The 20,303-nt window shown below is 42.5% G+C and overlaps 1 protein-coding gene across 16 annotated transcripts in view; it reads right to left on the reverse strand.

Moving 5' to 3' along the window:
- Nucleotides 1–20,303, reverse strand: part of CADPS (calcium dependent secretion activator) — a 479,603-nt gene that overhangs the window by 61,544 nt on the left and 397,756 nt on the right. For 13 of the 16 annotated variants that reach the window (XM_029242780.1, XM_029242796.1, XM_029242797.1 and 10 more), the window contains 3 exons: nucleotides 16,900–17,047; nucleotides 8,639–8,713; nucleotides 7,665–7,748 (listed from right to left, as the gene is read on the reverse strand). In XM_029242780.1, coding sequence (XP_029098613.1) covers nucleotides 7,665–7,748; nucleotides 8,639–8,713; nucleotides 16,900–17,047 — 307 coding nt within the window. Of the gene's footprint in view, nucleotides 1–7,664; nucleotides 7,749–8,638; nucleotides 8,714–9,594; nucleotides 9,610–16,899; nucleotides 17,048–20,303 lie in introns of all 16 variants that reach the window. The other 3 variants (XM_029242782.1, XM_029242794.1, XM_029242791.1) reach the window with 1 other exon arrangement.

Genomic DNA, 20,303 nt, shown 5'->3' on the forward strand with positions numbered 1-20,303 from the left:
TTAATACTGAGTTGTTGCCGCATCTAACATTCTCTCAGGTAACGTGTGGTATATATATCCCATGCTTGGAAAACACTCAGTGATATGCTAGGAAAAAGGCTGTCAAAAAGAAGGAGAAGGAGAGGAGGAAGGGGAAGAAGAAGGAGAAGCAACAGTCTTGTTTAGGCAGAGTTTGCCAATTTCCATGGTGCAAATACTTTGACTCTGGTCAATTTTAAGCTACCAACAGGACATCACTAAATCTGGACATGAAAAGAGTTGCAAAGAATTGGCTCTGAACAGCAGGTAGGAACTGAGCACATCACTGGAAACACTGGACCAGAAAATTTCCGAAGTTGCTTCTGTTGTATGTACTCTAGATAGTAACTTCCAGAAAACAGAGATAAGGTCTTTTTTTTTTTTTTTTCTAAAAAGTCTTTCCCCATCTACAGCTCTAGCTCAATAATTTACAGAGAGCAGTCATTTAAAACATGGTGGCTGATTAACTGATTCTAAAATACTCAGTGATATAACCACAGGAACAACCACAATCATAACGGTATTAAAACAAGTACTGAATGCTTATCCCATTCCAGGTATATAATATTTTTCTCACTTATTTCTAACAATACCACATAATATAGGTCTTATTATTATTCCCAGTTTATAGGTCAGTAAACTAAGGTAAGAAGTCAATTAATCTGTCCAAGATTATACCCTGGTAAGCGGCAGAACTGGAAAAGCAAGTAACCTTGGTGCATGTTGAGATAAACCTGGTTCAATTTAACATATGCTTGGAAAATGGGATCTTCAATTCTGGTAAAACATCTATTTTGATTAATAGAGAGGTATTCTAGAGACTACGTATGCATGCAAAGTTCTTGAAGAATTAAAGCATGAAGTGCTAAAAGCACGCTAAACAACGGAAAATGTCTTTGATGAATCAAATTTTTGAACGTGAGAATGTGCTGAAATAGAAGCTGTAAGAGAGTTTTGGTTGATCCTGTTACGGGTAATAGTTTGGGTTGCTTAGGAGAAATGATACTATGCTAAGGACTGAACCAGTGAGAAAATTGTTGGTTAAAAGCACTAGGGTCATTTAAACCTTCCGACAGGTTTAAGCTGAAGGAAGGTTAAGAATGGCTATTTATGGGGCCCTCACAACATGGCAGGTACCATGCAAGGCCAATGCTCTCTTTGTATCTATTTGTCCCCTCGACTCCCTGAAGCAGGTATTAGCGTCCCCACTCTAGAGCTGAAGAAATGGACTCACAAATGCTCGATAATGTGCTCACGTGTCTGTAAGTCTGGGCTTCACAATCACATCTCTCCCTCTACCTTTCTGGTGATAAGCTTCCCACTGCATGTGGCTCGGAGGTCAGGTCAGAATCTCTATCTTTTAATTTCGGAACAATTATTTCCTGTTTGAAGACGTGTACATGTTCGTTAGGTATTTCTTTCATAGCTGACACTTCTATGACCCTGTAGTTCAGCGCCTCACAGTCTAAAGAAAATACGGTGTCTGTCTTACGTTCATTTTGAATGACATTTATATGTTTGCTAAAGAATATTAAGGGAAATGGTTGACTTTGGATGCTTTTTTTTTTTTTTTCCCTTCTGAAAGCTTCTGAAGCGTTGCCTTGGACAGCAGGTATGCTAATTGTCAGCTGTGTTTTCAAGGCATGAACTGGAAAGAAAGATGATGTCCTACTAGGTGATAAAATTATCTGTCATAGATCCCAAAGTGGATGTCAAGTTCTGAAAGACTGGGGAGTGGCTGATGGAAGAAGTTTGTAGAAGACATGGCAGATCAGTGCTCTATAGTTCTTGAGCGTTTCAGGGTCCGGTGTTTTTGTTTGGTCCATGTGAACAAGATACATTAGATGAGATAAGTCTTGCCTTCCACTGGTGGCTCGAAGCTTCAAAATTAAAAGACCACAAACCCAACGCCAGCTTGTAGCAATCTCAGAAGCTGTGTGACTTTGGACGCATTACTCAACTTCCCTCATCTGTAAAGTGGGGACAATCATCATATCTATCACAGAGGCTGATTGTGAGGATCCGATGAGAAAACGCATGTAAATCACTTAGCACAGTACCCGGCACACAGTATGTTCAATAAATGTAAGTGTTTACTGCCATGCTTGGTGCTTCTGTCCAAGGCAGGCACCTTCACTCTGAAGTGTAGAAGCCAAATGACTTGAATCACATGATTTCAGCATCTGAGAATTTGATGAGGTTACCCTCTGAGGGTGAACCAAGGTCTCTCTGTCTACACCGCCATCACCAGCCCGCACTATAAAAAGCCATTTCTCCCATGCTGGGCATTCCCTGAGGCCACAGCAAAAATGGAACACCATCAGAAACGACACTAACAACTCACTATCAACACCCACCCGACTCTACCATTTGAACTGCCTCCTGACCAAAATGTTCTGTGGACAGAAGTGAATTCCCTTGATCCAGTTCTGGCCTTGGACCAAGGTGGCAGTCTTGTTCTCTGGCCTGTTATCAAGAGCTCTGCACCGGGACTTCCCTGGAAGTCCTGTGGTTAAGACTTCGCCTTCCAATGCAGGGGGTGCGGGTTTGATCCCTGGTCGGGGAGCTAAGATCCCACATGCCTCCCAGCCAAAAAAATTAAAACATAAAACAGAAGCAATATTGTAACGAATTCAATAAGGACTTTCAAAATGGTCCACATAAATAAAAATCTTTAAAAAAAAAAAAAAAAGAGCTCTGCACCAAAGCAGTCCATGCTGCTTGATCTACACTGACACCAACCCTGGTCTCGGATTCTAGCAGGAAAAGAAGAATGTCTACTTCATTTCATTTCTAAGTGGCAGAACAATTAAAATGCTGGCAAAAAGAAAAACGGTGAATGAGGGTAATTTGAGACCTAGGAGAATGGACAGACCATGGGATTTGGGTCCCTGACAGCCCTAACATGGGTTTTATTCTTCCTGAACCAAGTGGCTTCCATGCTACGTTGTGACCATCTCAAATGGATGTGGATGATGGAGGGATCTTAGGTAAATTCTAGGGGGCTTCAGGGAATTTGATGTAGCTGTTCTGTCTCCCAGGGGCAGATAGAACATCCTCCCACATTTTCACTTTTTTTTGGAGGCTCCATAGTTTATAGAGGGAGAGAAGAGGCTGCTCGAGCTGGAGGCCTTTCTCTCTTGGAGCCTCAGTTCCATCACCCGCAGGAGAGCCTTGCTGGAGTGGGATTACTCAGACGATTCAACGAGAAAAAATATATTTAAAGCACTCAGCCCAGTGCCAGGCACTTAGCAAGTGCTTAAAGGATAGGAGCTGAAGCTCTTGTAGCTATTTTGGACTTCCGAATTCATCTAACATAGCCACTGAGGGAAATTAAAAGCCAAAGGGTGGTCCCGTGTTCCAGGTCACACCAATCCTTGAGGAGGGGCAGAGCTGGGGTCCTGTCTCCCAGGTCTCCCCACACCACGATGCCTTTTTTCGCGGTATCCCACCGACTCTCAGGACTCATTCAGCTCAGCTGAGCTCTTGATACATCACGGTTCTCGAGCCTTCCATCTTAGTCTCCTCCAATTGAATCTTTACCCTCAACATCCACTCAATCCCTAAATCCTGTTCATGCTCCTTTCAAAATATTCTGCAAAACTTCCTTCTGCTTTCCTGCCACATGGCCACTGTAGCTGCTGTTCTGTCCAGAAGTTTCTCTCCTCCTCTTTACCAATGGCTGGCCCCTTTAAGTTTCGGCCCCCATGTCTCCTCCTTGGAGAGACCGTCCAGGACCATCGCGGCTGAAGGAACGCTGCGCCCCACCCCTTCTCTCTGTCTCTGGTTTGCGGTCTGTACTGCAGTGTCCGGCTCTACAATTTTCTTTCCTTTTTAATTCCATCTCCTTTCCTAAATGTAAGCTCCAAAAGGACAGAGAATACGTCGTCCTTTCTCACTGCTGGGTCTCTAGCACCTGGCACAATCCACAACCCATAGGTGCTCGGTAAATATATGTTGGGTGGGTGAATGAATGAACGAACGAACAAACTGATTCGAGAAACAGCATATTTGGTAGCACCTGGATAGGACCGAGGAAAGGATTTAAACTTGCTGGGAGGGCGACCTGGACACCTGCTTGTCCCCCTTCTTGGCCTCCTAAAAGAACAGCGCGAGGCTACCCACAAAGAGAGGGACTCTTCCAAGCACGCAACCCACACAAAAGCACATCTTGCAGTTGGGGGGTGGGGGTGGGGGAATGGGCGGCTAGTTGCTAATTGTGACTTCCAACTGGGCTGATCTTTCAGAAGTTCGAAAGGCTAACCTCCCTAAATCCCAGGCTGCTACTGCTGCTGGAGCTGGGGATGGAGGAGAGGAGGGGTGTGCTTGGGCGCCTCTCGGGCTGGCACGGAGAAGCCACATCTCCTCCTCCCTCCTCCCCCCAGCTCCTCTCCAAGAGAGGAAGCAATGCAGATGGAGACGAGAAATAAATATTCCTGCCTGCTCTGTGCCACTGCAGACGTTTTCCAAAATGTCTGGCTTGGACCACGAAATCAAGCCCACCCAGGAAAGGAGGCGCTCCGCAGGAGAAAGAGGGGGAAAGGGTGGCACATTTGTCAGTACTTGTCAGCTTTCTGGGGGGCAGAGCACATGGCTCAGACTTGGCAGCCCCGCTGAGGTGGGGACATGGTAAGTGCACAGTAATACTCGAAGAATTGAATCAGAAATGGGAGCGGAGTTAAGGAGATCCTGCCAGGGTGTCGGCACCATCTCTACGCCTTTGTCCGGGGTCCCAGGACCCACAGCTGGTTCTCTCACCCTTGATTTCAAGGCTGTTTCCGCAATCCCTGCCGCTTCTGCTCCCCCCTTATACCTCCACCCCTCTCCGGGGTAATTAATACCACTGGGCTGCAGGAAGTCTTCAAAGGCCCTTTAGAATTTGGGCAGGAGCTCCGGATCCACGTGTGGAGAAGTTCCTGCCATCTCTCAGCAGAGCTCGCCTTCTCCAACACTGGAACACCAGCAGGGATGAGAACACAGGCTGCAAATGATAAGTGGGTGCTTTTGGCCTTGGGGTAGCCAAGTACGTGGGAGAAGTGTCACTAAGGAAGGGAAGTCACAGGCCCAGCGACAGCCCCGAAGTGTTCCGTGGTTATGGGGACTTCACGAGGCAGGCTGTGCGGCTGTAAAATGTCTCCGAAAAGGGAGATGAGAGGATGAGAATTTCGGCTTGAAAACTCCCGCATGGGCTACGCTAGGTCTTCTTTGTTTCTAATCCTCCCGTGAGAATCTCCCTGGCCCCGTGTGCTTGATATCGCCGCCCCCCCACCCCACCCCCCGCTCCCACCTTTCACTAGTTCCCTTGGAAGGTCGGGAGTTAGGGTGGGCCCTTGGCGGATTGAATTCTGCTCGAGAAAGAGCAGAGGGGCTTTTCTGGTTTGCACTGGTTCGAATGCAGTGCAGTAAAAACAGTTGCTCAAAAGGAAGACTCAAAGAAAGTGGTATCTTTTGTGGGTGTCAGGGGAATGTTTTCCAGAAAAGCTGCATTTAATTCTGCCTCTTTTTACCATTTCCATGACTTCACTGAGGAACGAAAGACTTTGTAATACTCCCCACTCATGTGCCCTGAATCCTTCTCTATGAATCTTCCCGACTCATTTGCCCATCTGCCTTCTAGTGACAGGCGATTGCCGGCTGAATCCCACTCTCTCCAGGAAGCTGTTCAGTGGTGGGGAGAAGCTGGCAGAAGACCTGGTTTCCTGTCCCCGTTCTTCCCATTGCTGTGTGACCTTAGACAGATTACTCCCCCTCTCTGTCCCTTGTGTTTTTTTGTTTGTCAAAGAAATGGGTTGGATACGTTTCCTTTCAGCTCTGACACATTACGGGTGGTTCTACTGAGTGAATCAAATAGAACTTCTATCGTCACCATCCTCTTCCCACCCCACCTTTGCCAATAAATTCCAGAGACCAAGGCCATCACACTTCCAGGATTGAGTTCAATCCTTGTATTTGGGAAGGTCAGAGCTGTACATCAAAACAAGCTGGACAGGTAGATAATGTGCATACACATACAATCTAAACATTGTTTTGAATGTTTTCTGCCTACATTTCCCTTAATTCCCAGGAACTCTAACGTGTGGGTTAGGGAAAGACCAAAGTAGGGGTATATTTGGGAAGAACTTATGTGCATGGCATGTATGTTTGCATTGTATAATAATCATCTTAGTTATCTTTTATTAGTAATAGCTGCTATTTATTGAGGACAATGCTGAGCTCTTCCACTCTCATTATTAGCCTCACAACAGCTCATCAAGGAAGATATTATCTACTCCCCACTCCTATACAACATTGGTAGTTGACCACAATTAACACACATATACATAAACCAAAAACAAAAGGACACAACAGCATGCCTCCTACAAACCAAAATCAAAACCAAACTCAGGCTCAGAGAGGATGAGACACCCCTCTAGATCACACAGCTGGTTAAGATAGGTAATGGGATTTGAACCCGGTTCTGCTGGATTCCAAAGATGATCACGTGCTACTCCCTGGCCCGTGCTGGGCTTTGCCTTGGCATTCATTGCCTCTCTAGGAGATTCTTCGTCTCCTAGAAGAGATGTTTCAAAGACCCACAGATAGTAAGGCTGCTTTAAAGACCCATAGATAGTGGGTCCTAAATTGATCGCCTTTCTTACGGCATTGTTAGAGGAAAACAGATGGTCTTAGAGCCAGCAAGAACCCTGCTATCAGAAAGGGCAAGAAAGCACACAGCTGCAGGGCCTGCCTAGCACAGAAGGATGGGAGAACTGGGCCCCTGAGGCAGCCCATTTACAGCGACCATCTCCACTGATCACTTACCTACAGAGAACTAGGCTGGCTTCTGCCCACGACCTAACTCACTTCCATGCACATGCCCAGTTCTGGCACAGAATTAGAGCTCTCCAGGACGTGTACAGATTGGATTATCTGCTCCAGAGGTTGTGAACTCCAGTGTCCCCAAGCCCAGGCAGGTAGGGGAATGAGCGGAACAGCCAGGAGGGGGGTTCTGGCAAACACACGTACAGGGAACGGGCAAACACATGCCTGGTCTGTGGGGACTACCCGACTGAGCTCCAGTAGGCTGTTGCAGTGCACACGTGCAGACCCAGGGCTGCCGACTGTTCACTTCATGAGGAAACCCTGGGATACAGACATCTCTGAATCCTCCTGATGCTTAAATGTGGGCAACTAATTCAGTAAAGAAAAGTGTACCTGACGCAGTGAGGACCAAATAAAAACTATTTACAAGCTCTATCTGACTTGTAGGTCTCCACTGGTAACCTCTAAAATTAATTTCCCTCATTTGCAGGAAACGGTAGCCGGGAAACATTAAATGGTCTCCCTGAGATAGCTAAGGTGGGCGTAGCCGGCAACCCTTTCTTTGGATACATACATATAGAGACATATGTGTGTGTGTCTATGTACATGCTTATACACACATACATATTATATATTCACGAACTAAATAGGAATGATTTTGGATTACCTGTTGTCATGAAATGTTCTCCTTATTTCCCTGTGTTCTTATTATACATTGGTAGTTGACTGCAATTAACAGATATTCACAAACCCAAACCAAAATGACACAACAGCTCGCTTCCCCACACCCAAACCCAAACCCCAACTAGAACAAAAACCAGGAAAGAAAGCAGCTCTTTACTTACGGTAAATGACAAAAAAGAAGAAAACAAAGTCCCCTCGTCATATCTGGATAATTTTGCCAGCACTCCTTCCAGGATTGTAACAAACTAGTAAAAGAGCAAAAAAGGAAAAAGAATGATTACTTCAAACGATGATTGTTCACAAGAAAGAGCAACATTTCCCAACCGCTTAGAGACCAGCAATGAGCCCTCGATCATTTTTAAGTTCTATTATTTGGTTCCCGTCTTTGGGGAAAGGAATAGACTGCCTTTACATAGAAATATCTGACTTATTCGGCTTTCTCTTCATTATTATGTGATTGCAAATATAGAGTGTTACAGAAGTGCAAAGTGACAAAATATTATTGAGTTGTGTATAGCATGCGATAATATTAAATGCACTTTTCAAAATCCAAAACTGTGCAAAGCAGTTTTTACGTTACATATTAGCACTACATTTAATCCAATCTATTTTTATTTGTATTTTATCAGTAATTTGGGGGAAACAGAAGTTTAGCACTGGCAAATATAAATGTCTTCCCATTCAGCATTACTTAGTTAAAATTCTATAATTCATGAGGGTGACTGAAATAGCTTTATCTGACTTTTATGTTTTATTATGACTCTCACTGCATGTGAAACTAGCGGAAAGGGGGTTTTCATGATGGCAGAATTCCTTATTACCGTTTAACTTTCTGTTCTTAAAAATCTAACTTTGTCGGGGCTGAAAAACAAAACAAATATTTCCTGCATAACCTAGTGCAACATTTAGGGACACATTCTTATTAAGGTAACAAATGGCACTTCATCAATTCATTTTCACACGCTCGCAATCATCAGGAAAATCATTCGGAGCTGCGGCTGGGTGACGTACGATCTTATTTCCTGAGAAATGCAAGTGCCCAGCGCAACTTTTTAACGTGTCATATTTTAATGGAAACGCACACATAACAGAGCAATGTTCACAATGAAACATTTCACCGGAAGCTGAAGGTTACCTTTGCAACCAAGAGTGTTATCATTTCTTTAACAGTTTCTTCAATTAGTTCATCTATTTTTGAATGGTATTGATGCTAAGGAACACAGAAAGACAAATGTTAGCATGTTTGGGAGGTGATGGCATTGCATCCGTCGGTAATTTTTAGACAACGCAATTTATTAGTGAAACCTGGCCATGGGACCCAGTCTATTTCCACAGTCCCAGAAGCAGCTGTAAGATTCTGACTCCAGGTCTTTGATGGAGAAAGATCAGAAGCTCTTAAAACAATTAACAGGCGCATTGTTCCTCGCCCAAAGCTTTTGCTGGCTTTGATACGTGTAGACACACACACACATTTACAAACAGCATGCACGGATGGCTTAAGGGCTGGTCTGGCAGTGTGCTGATGTGGGTCTTACAAAGCAAGATACCACAATGATTTAATAGAGAGGCTGAAAATTATCTTTGGGAAACTGCTGGGTGATGTGACTTAGGGAGCCACAAATTCCAAAGGGAATTTGACCAAGACACTGACTGATTCTGCAAAAACTGTTCTCAAACCATCAGGTCCTTTGGGTTACTGCCTCAGAGCTCCCGGGTTCTACCTCCAAGTGTTGACTCAGTGTGAGGGCAAAGAGTCTCTTTATGAACTCTTGTGGCAGCTACTTACTTTCTTCATTTGTGGAGAAGCCGACCCAGGTTTAGAGCCTCTCCTGAGACGGCTGCTAAGTTTTTCAATTTCTCAAACTGCCGCTGTCACTTAAACTTAAATAGTAATGCAAAAGCCAACCCCACACCAACAAAAATCTGCTATAAATGCCAGGAAAAAAGGAAAAGCGATTTCAACCAGAGATGCTGTATGCCAGCTCCTTGATATTTATTAGATCACTTTACTTTCCATTTGAATTATTCCATATTTCCTTGATAAAAAATAACAAGGCAAACATTGATATTTGGAAAGGAAAATGCACTTACCCACTCTTTAGCAAACTTTCAGAAGGATGATTAATTAGGAATAGAAAAGAAAAAGGAACAGTGCAAATAAAAATTAGGACAAAAGGACACATGAGAAAAATAAAAATTAAACAAACCATCAAAAAGTTATGAAAACATACAGAAATAATAAGCCATAGTAATGTGGTTTGATATTCTGATAACTGGCAGTCAGAATTATTAAAAGTGACCAAAGGGATGTGAATTAGGTTAATTCACTTAAAGTCATAGGTGAATTTTGATTATAACTGGAAGACCTAGGTAAAATTCCAGTGCAAAGTTGGGAAGTCATGATGTCTAAGAAAATATAGCTCAGTTTCCTCATCTGTAAAAACAAAAAACAAAAAACAGGTAATACTACTACTACCCCAGACCAGTGAGAAGGGGCGAAGCCAGTACAAATTACTGATTTTGGAAAGGGAATGAGGCAAACTCTGTATGAAGATATTTAGCAGGTCTGTTCGATTATTATTATTATCATCATTATACTATTGTTATTATTATGATTTAAAAAAACCAGGGCTAAGTCCTTTCCTGCCAGTCCTACTCTCAGACTCATAAATCTATTTTGAAGACGGAATTGAGGGTCTATCTACACGTGAAAACATTTTGTCAACTATAATTGCAATTCAAATATTATTATTTGTTCAAGGTCATAATGGAGAAGATAAGGGTAGGCAGAGATGAGTCATCTCATTTTAGTTTTTCCTTTTAGTTGATTAGAGGAAAATAATAAAGTGAATGGCCCATGTTGTGTAGTCCTGATAAATCAGGACCCATGTTGGTTCTACTGCTAGCTTTGTGAAAGGATTTACCAGTCAGAGCGATAAACCTCAAAGTAAATGCAAAAACTACCTGCAGAATTCTGTGCTAGAAACACAAAGAAAGATGTCAGAGCAAAAGAATTTCAGGAGTATTGATGGGGCTCCAAATTCATTTTTAGGTCTTGAGATAAGATCCAGAACCACATGCTTACTTTCCCTTCTCATGAGACTGCCTCACTCCGCTAGATTTTCTTTGGAATTGCTAGAAATGATCCACCTGTATTAAATTAACTACAAGGTTTAACTAACTCCGAAAAGCTAGCTGCAGGCAAAATAATATGAAATATGAAAGGAGGAGCTTCTAACCAAGCAAAGAACATCATTGAGAAAAGAAACAATCTCTCGAAACACTTGGCTGAAATGGCAAACAAAGCCAAGAGCAATCACTCTGCACCAAGAAAGACTGAGGCTTTTTCTGAAGAGTTAACAATGTCATTCTTTCTCCAAAGACAAACAGGCTTTCTCTCCAGAAGTGGGGGAACCTCAAACCTTCTCATTCTCTAAGGAATCCAAACTAAAGTATAGGGAGACGTGGTGGTTTATGGGAACCTCTTCCTATCTTCAATATTCCCATGCCAAATATGGTCCCCACTACTCTCCAGGTAGTCCCACTGTCTCTCCCCTTCTCTCCAGGTGAATATTATGACCTCCACTCCTCTCCACTTTTCTTAATTTCTACTTATGAAAACAAAGTGTTCGCTATGACTATTCTGTCTGTTACTTCTAGAGGAAACTTGAGCATGTTCATCTCTATTGGTCTATTTCCTTATCTCCTCAATGGGGCTAGAATTATCCCTGTTGTGAGTGTAGAAATCATATTCACCTAACAAAGTCATGAAACTACGCATGGAAACATGGTTTAGAGATCCATAAGTGCTATCTGGCAGAATTACTCCTACAATTACTAATTGATTAGCATGGTGGTTACATGTGTGTATACATTTCTCTAAACTCATGTAAAATAGATACACTTGATCGTATGTAAACTATAATTTGAATTAAACAGAACCTACTTTGGGATATATAGTAGGGCAGGGGAATATCTACCCTGCTTATCACGTGGCAAAGGGGTACGTATCAAAGCAGTCCCCATTCCTATTCAAGTAATTACAAAATACATGAATTCCTTTTACCAGATTCTCCGGAGACTTATTTGATTGACTTGCTTTTCTGGAGAAACAGTAAGTACTTTGCCTTCACTCTGCTCTTTCTTGGGAGATACACTGCTCCATGCAGATGTGAAGCTCCATGAAGGGATACAAATACTACTGGGGCATCTTTTAATTACCATCCCCCTAACTAAACTATCTTGTCACAAAATTTTTTGCAGCCAGTTGAACTATCCAGTTCTATCTGCATCCTAATATGGGTACAAAAAGGGATCCTTCCTGTTTTTGCATTTTCCAGTCCTCTCTGTTGGCCTTCTTAGATCGACTTGACCCTAATAATAACAACAGTATTCCTAAAGTTATATTCTGGGGCACTAGATCATGACGATGACGATGGCAAGGGAACTACTAATCTCAACGGTGTGGAAAGTTTGGAGAGTTTACTTTTGTTTCTGATGAGCTAAGTTGCAGCAAATTCACAATCACTTCGTGAAAATTATTCCACTTGACTTCCTGTGCTGCACATTTTGCCTTGTCATGGAACAGATTGTGTGTATGTTGTCTTTCTGTTAAGACCATCTGACCTTGGAAGTGAGAGGAAAACACACTAGACCAAGTGAGAAACTATTTAATACATAATTTCCTCTCTATTGGTGCTTCACAAATTTTAATGAAAAAATAAATATTTAAGATGGAAAAGTATGGTTAACAAATGTTTCAACAGCTGCCTTTAAATGAGACTTCATCCCAGTGATGAAATTCAGGAAGTGATCTTAAAATTGGAGAATATTGTATCACCTGGTTGGTATCTAGTCCAAAATACCTGAAGGGAGTTGGAATCCAGGTGGAAGCAGGTATTAGTAACTAGATCTGTAATATGAGTTTACTATCCAATATTCACAAAATGAAAACTACATAAAAACACTGGACTTCTCCCAATATCATGATGTTTCCAGCCACCCTTGGCCAATCTCACTTTAACAATTCAGCTTTACTTTGGAGATGAACATCTCCATTCTACAAAGTGAGAAAAATTGAGAGACCATTTGCATGAGACTTCCCGATAAAGTTCTAGTCAAGGTCACAGCCACAGAGCAAGGTCCTTCAAGGAAGTATATATTTACAGACAATGATGTCTGGCTTCATTCTCACTGTTCAGTCACTTGGCATTCTAAGGTCAGAAAAGGCCTCATTTCTCGCAAGCTGGTCACTTAGGTGTCTCTGATTCAGTTACGTTAAGGAGAAATGGCATAGCAGGTCTCTCTAGCATGGCTTGGGAAACTGACAGGCTTCGGATAAGAATCATAGACTAGAATACAGTATTGGATGGGCCCTTAACAAAGATCATTTAGCCTGGATGTCTGTGCACTAGTTCTGGGAAACTGGGAAACATTTATGAGTCTCAGTTACTGTTTTCATTAAAAAAAACAAAAAAACCCAACAAAACACCTTGAATCATTTAGGGGTAAATACATGAAGTCTTTTCTATTATATCAAATAGAACAATGTCCAGAAAGAAGTAGTTTAGCCTCAAAAATGTTACTATTTGGGAATATCCAAGACAACTTTCTAATTTTACATCCAGAAATTAGGAAGCTTTATCCCCAATTTTGACAAGCTGCATGCCTCTCAAAGGGTGTGTGTTACATGCTATTATCTCTCATTTGACAAACGACAGCAAGGTTATGAGAGTGACTTGCTCGAGGTCACATAGTTTGGTAGCTAAGGGGTAGAGTCCATGTGATGTAGTTATTAAGCCACTGGACAAGTTAGTCTAGAAAACCAAGACTTCAAGATTAAGCCAAGGGCATTCTACTCTAGCACAGAAGTAATCAGTGGTAAAGGTGAGAGACAGGGTCCACTGTGACAAAATCAACTTGTTATTTCTTAGTATATATCTCCAACCACGGTCTATAGTTTGGCCTGATAAGAGATTGTATAGTGAAACTGTATGAAAGTATATATATATATATATTTTTTTTTTTTTTTTTTTTTCTGGGAAATGGCCTCATACACTTCATCAGATTTTCAGTAGGGTTTCTGACAACCCCCCCTCTCCACTCCTTCACCCAACTCCTATTACTCTCCCCAAACTCCAGTTCAAAAAGAAAAGATCAGAGTGCCTAAGCTTGTTTGAAGAGACTGTTTAGCCATCTGTCCAGGCATGTAGGAGTTCTATAATTGCGGCCACCATTGAGTCAATCTGAAGAGGGACTGTAAAAGTCGCCAAGGGGAAAGGAGGCCAATCCCTGTTTAACAACGCTTCCCTACCCCGAATGGTGTCATCCTTGTGAAACTCGGTGAAAATGGACATCTCAAGCAACTGTGAGGAGAAACAGATAAATTGGACTCCATAAAACTTTAAAAAACTTTTATGGGCTTCCCTGGTGGTGCAGTGGTTGAGAGTCCGCCTGCCGATGCAGGGGACACGGGTTCGTGCCCCAGTCCAGGAAGATCCCACATGCCATGGAGCGGCTGGGCCCGTGAGCCATGGCCACTGAGCCTGCGCGTCCGAAGCCTGTGCTCCGCAACGGGAGAGGCCACAACAGTGAGAGGCCCGCGTACCGCAAAAAAAAAAACACAAACAAACAAAAAAACCCAAAAAACTTTTATGCTTTAAAGAATACTACCAAGAAGGTGAAAAACAAAAACCAACCCACAGAAGGCAAGAAGATAGGTGCAAATCATACATATGATAATGGTCTAGTATCCAAAATATATAAAGAACCCTTATAACTAAACAACAAAGAACAATCCAATTTTAAAAATGAGCAAAAGATATGAATGAATAGACATTTGTTCAAAGACATACAAGTGGTCAATAAACCCATGAAAAGATGGCCAATATCACTGCAATTCAAAACCATAATGAGATACCATTTTACACACACTAGGATGGTGATACCAAAAAAGACAGATAATAAGAAGCTTTGGCTAAGCTGTGGAGAAATAGGATTTCTCCCACATTGCTGATGGGAACGTAGAATGGTGCAGCCACTTCGCAAAAAAGTTTGGCTGTTCCTCAAAAGTTGAACACAGAGTTACCATATGACCCGATAATTTCACTCTTAGGTATATATCCAATTGCACTCTTAGGTCCACATGAACACTTGTACAGGAATGTTCAAGGCAGCTAAAAAGTAGAAGAAACTCACATGTCCATCAACTGATGAAGTGATAAACAAAATGTAGTATATCCACGTAATAGAATACCAGTTAGCTATAAAAAGGAAGTGCTAATACACACAACAACATGGATGAATCTTGAAAACATTATGCCATGTGAAGGAAACCAGACACCAAAGGCTACACATGAGATTCCATTGATATGAAATACTTAGCATAGGCAAATCCTCAGAGACAGCTAGAAGAGTGGTGGTTACCTAGGGCTAGGGAGGGAGGGTTGGGGAATTATTATTAATAGGTCTGAGTTTCTTTTCAGGGTGATGAAAATGTCCTACAACCGACTGTGGTGACGGTTACACAACTCTGTGAATATACTAAAAATGACGGAATCATACTTTTTAAAAGGGTGAATTTTATGGTATGTGAATTCTATCTCAGTTTTTAAAAAGGAAGCTCAAAGGGAAAAAAATTTTAAAGGGATGGGACCCCGAAAAGTTTGAATTCAAAGGGATTTTAATGAACTTTAGAGATCACTAAAAACAGGGTTTTTACAGTGGGCTCTGTGAAGCCTACGAGATTGTTCCGAGTCCCCCAGAGAAGTGTGGGGGGGGTGCCTGGGGGGCAGTGTGAAGAGGAATATGGTAGCTTGGGCTCTGGGCCCCCTCTTCCTTGAATTCCTGCCCCCCATTTCAGAACAGCTCTAATTTTATTCATTTCATATGCTGGCCTTCTTGGTAAGGTTTGAAGAATTGGGTCTACAGCTAAAAACAGCCTGAGTGAAACTAGAATAGTGCCATCATTTTACAGATGAGGAAACTGAGGTTTGAAGAGGCCGAGTGACTTGATCAGGTCCAGTCTGCAGCACAGCCAGGGCAAGAGACCCAGGGTCTATAGACACCCAACCCAAGCCTTCCTCAGGAGGCTGTCCTTTGTACCTCAGCTCTTCTCCTTAACTCTTTTTGGATACTGGGGCTCCAGGCCAGTGGTTCTCAAAATGTGGTCTCCAGACCAGCCAGGGGCACCAGCATCACTGGGGATTCGTCAGAAATGCAAATTCTTGGACCACACCCCAGACCTATCAGAAACTCGAGGGGTGGGACCCAACAATCTGGGTTTTAAGAAGCTCTCTGGATAAGTCTGATAGACCCTGAAATTTGAGAACTACAGCTCTAGATCATTCTCATGCAGCAAATGGAGCCAGGAAAGAGAACCACCGGCACCTTGCATTTGACCCCAGGGCTTAGAACACAGCCCCTGGGGCAAGGTACCCAAAGAGAAAATCCGTCAGGGGCAGCAGCTAACAGGGATGGTTGAGGAAGCTGATTTGGAGGGCAAAGAAGGTTAGAGATGACCTTGCCAGGAAGAGAATACCACCAACCCACATTTAAAAATGGAAGGTGCCGAGAGAGAAAATAAATAACGAATAAGGAGCAAATATAATTTAGTAAAAATTCTGAGCATATAAGGCTGGTATCGTAAGATCTGATTTAGGAGCAATTTATGCCAATTGGCAACAACATGAGAGTTGCCAGAAATGTTTCTGAATTAATTCTAAATTGGTATATGAATATCTAGCTGGCTTAAGGCCATCGGAGAAAAATGATCATGATAGTCTTTAATCAAGCCCAAGTTGCTGTTTCTTTCTCCTTTACATTTTAAATACCACTTTGGAATTGGAAACTTAGCAAAGGACTAAACTTTTGGTCAGGGAAGATTCACAATCAACTCAATCTAAGGAAAATGGAAAGCCTGCGATTTCTTGGAAATTCAAAGCCTGCTGGCTGGGGACTGAGTAGCAGGGTGATCTAACATTATACATCCTGGAAGTTGCACGATACTAGGAAGAGCTCTCTCCTGCTGTCCAGATGTTCAAAGTGATAAAATGCACTTCCAGTGTGAAAATGACTTGCATTCTGGCCAACAGATCTGTTGGAGATGCCAGCCTAATAAATAAGGTCATCAAACTTCATCTGACTTAAGGGAACTTTACGGTCACCCCAACCCCAGCCAAGAATCACTTCCAAGTGACTGGCATAGTCATCAGCACATGCCTTAGAAATTTACTTAACAAATAGATACCAAACATTCATCTGTGGCTTAATCCACAAATGTTAGAGTATATTTCTGAAACTAGCAGACTAGTGTAGATGGAAGGAATTTGTGAAGTTTTCTTCTACATGATCAATGGAGGGGTGGAAAATCCGTAATTTTTCTTTTTTTTTTTTTACCTCTTGGCCCATTTCCATGCTGCAAAGTTTTGTTGATTGAGCTTTGGCATCAACCATAACATTAAACATGGTGCATATTGACTGTGGGACTCGAAAATCTGTTGATCGACTGGTTTTTTGCAGCTTAACTTCAAATGCAATCCTGGTTCTATTAAAACAAAGTAGGAAAAGACCAATTCAGCATCCAGATGGCAGCAGGTGGAGGAGACATTTTCCGAGAGGTCAGTGAAAAAGAAAATTGAAGTCTGTAATCAGTTTCACTCGACAATGACTTCACATGTGTTCTTTTGAAAATGACTCTCCCAGCTAAGGAAGGCCTATTCACAGAGACAGCCATGTAAACCCTTCCTTTCTCTGCAGTTCATGGAACACCTGTAGCTTGGCGTATTTCTGTCTATAGTTGACATGCTATGGAGAACCCTAATTGCACGAGAATGAACAAAAACCCAATTATAGCATTATAGCATATATAAGTTCTCTCATATTGGCAACCGACTACCTTGAATCACTTCATTAAAAAAACAGCAAAACCCCTCCCCAAAAAACAGCTTCTAAACTTCAAAAACTTCATGGGGGGAAATATCTTAAATTACACTTATTGTTTTGTTTTGTTTTTTTTTTTTTTTCCTTTCTGGTTTTGAAAGAGAGTGACGTAAAAAAAAAAAAATCCAACAAGCTTATTATATTGCTTTAAAGACTACAAAAATAAGATGGCTCCCTTCGGGGAGGAGAGTGAAATTAGGAGGAGTGGTCCCAGGGGGCTTCCACTATGTTTGTTTGTGTGTTTTTGCAATGTCAATGTATTATTTTGTAATAAGAACATGTTATTTTTATAAGTAAAAATATCATAATATACTTACCATTTCAAGAATCGTACAACGGTGGAAACGTAAGGTGACATAATTTTGACACAGGCCAAATTATGATCCCATCAATGTGCTAACTGCACACAGGAAAACCCTAGTCCGACATGGACAGCTGGTAATACAGGGGTAAGATTTAATCCTTGATATCAGCATTGTAAAGGGGACCAGTTAGATTTTAAAAGGTTTCAAAGAAGTGGGTCACGTCATGACATGTCTTTAAAGAAAAGTACCTGGTTAGTAAGTGGTTTTATTAAAGCTCCTTTCGACCAGGGCATCTTTTCAGCATTGTTCACAGTCAAGTTCTGGAGATCATGCAGCCACCAGGAAAGCACTGCTTTAAGAGGTATTTGTAGCAGTTTTCTAACAGTGCATAGGGAGGACCACACAGCTAGTTAGCTCAGGAAAGGATGCCAGCTTGCTAACACACCCTGGGTGCAGGCAGGGAAGCCAAGTATAATTTCTAAGGTTGGAAGCCCAGTTCTTAAAAAAAAAAAACTTAAAAAAAAAAAAACCTCTTAAAACACTCCTATATATTATATGATCATGTTAAAGATAAATGATCTTGGCTTCCAAAGACTCGGTGCACTGAAGAAGCTTTCTAATCATGATGATCATTTTAAGCTACGTTGAAAATACATCACTTTCTGGTTTTGTGAAAAGGGGGCCTGATGGGGCCTGACTTGGACAGGTCCCTGTGCTGATCTTCTGAGGTTTGTGTGCCAGTTCCGGCCCAGTTTGAGAAATGGAAATGCTAAATCACTCCCTTACAATGAAGCAATCGTCTTCTGTTTTCACAGGAGAGCTGTTCATAGCCCTTGGAGTGTGCGGCTGTGAAAAGAGGAAGCTGAATGCAAAATTAATATGACTGATAGGCCTCCATGGGAAGGAAAAGCCAAGAATGGAGAGGTCACTTAATCCACTGACTCTCTGAGGGCAGTTAGGGTGCCTTATTTTGTGTGGAGCGCAGGACCTGACACAGACTAGACCAGCGGCACCATCAAGTCCATCAAATGAATGATTTCAATTGCTGAGAAACTTGGAAATGAGTGCCTGGTTGACTTTTGGGCATTGCATATTTACATCTATGCAATAATGTCCTTGCCCTTCTAGAACAAGGCCCTTTTACTCTGTCCCAAAGAGGAAAGCAAATGTTCCAGGCTCTACTAATGTAGATTCTATGTCTTACAACATCCAAGGACTTCTTCACATTTTACCTTCTGAATCTGGAGGTTTGGGAATGACATTTGCCCCTATGTTTGGCCTGATCTGCTTTTATCTGGGGCCTCAACTGAAAGGGACATGGGGGTATTTATGTGTCCAGTGCCAGGTGTACATGTGCAGCTGACCAAATTCTGTTCACAAAAGGTTACTTAACAGCCACTATGTGCCAGGCATGAGGCGGGGGCCCGGGAAGGGAGAGGAATTCAAAATGAACGAGATACACTCCCTGCCTTTCAGTAGCTCACACTCTTGGAGGTGGCTGATCCATAAAGACACGTGGTCAGGGGAATTCCCTGGTGGTCCAATCGTTAGGACTCCGAGCTTTCACTGCCGAGGGCACGGTGGGTTCGATCCCTGGTCAGGGAGCTAAGCCCCTGCACACCAAGGCATGTGGTAAGGGAGAAAACAGAGTCACTATCGACCTTTCACATCCCTATGTCTTCCCTTTTCCTCCCAGCATCTCCTTATTTCTTCCTCCCTACTCAGAAGCCTGGCTTTTCAGAGAAGGGCATACATGTCTTTCTGTACGATTGCGTACACAGATCAGAAGCTAGTAAGGGTTCTTTCTACTGCGTTGTAGTCGCTAGTACAGATGAAGGGAGAACTTTTCACCACAGGGAAACTGCCCTGCAAGAAGTTTTTGGTGGGATGGTTTGGCAATAGGGAAAGGCTTACTTTTCCTAAAACTGATATGGACCAGGTAGGAAATGGTGGAATTCAAAACCCTAAGGAAAGATTTTGACCTTTGGTTTGAGAAATAGGCCTGCCTTTGCTTCTAAAACTGGGAAGAAAAGAGCAAAACACAACATCTGAATCACCAGGATTTTAAGCTTCCAGAGGTGCCATCGGACACCTGCCCAGATTCCCCACAGCATGTGGCCCTTTACCAATTCCTGCCGAGATGCTCCCCTACCTGGGGCTGTGCAGGTCTTTTGCCCTTTTGGTTTCCAGTTTTGATGCTATTACTTCTCTTTTCTTCTTCCAAGATACAAAATAATGAACTCAGTTCACTCTCAGCCAAACCCAGCCCCCATCACACACAACTGATCCATCAACTAAACTATACAACATCGGGAGATCCAGAGTAGCCTGTGCTGCTTGGGGGATTTCGGGCGTTTTTGAATATGAGGAAAAATAATGGAACCGTTATGAACTGGAAAGGGAACTTGGATGTGTGTCTGGGGATAGACAGGGTGACGATAATGATGTCAAATCAGATGTATTTCATTTCTGCCTCTGATATTCAGAAACAGATACTCCATGAGGGAAGGGATGCGATCTCCCATCCTTCCTGGTGTGCCAAGAACTTAGCACTGC

Source organism: Monodon monoceros, unplaced genomic scaffold (genome assembly GCF_005190385.1).
Source record: "Monodon monoceros isolate NGI ecotype Baffin Bay Population unplaced genomic scaffold, NGI_Narwhal_1 Super_Scaffold_3, whole genome shotgun sequence".
Lineage (NCBI taxonomy): Eukaryota > Metazoa > Chordata > Mammalia > Artiodactyla > Monodontidae > Monodon > Monodon monoceros.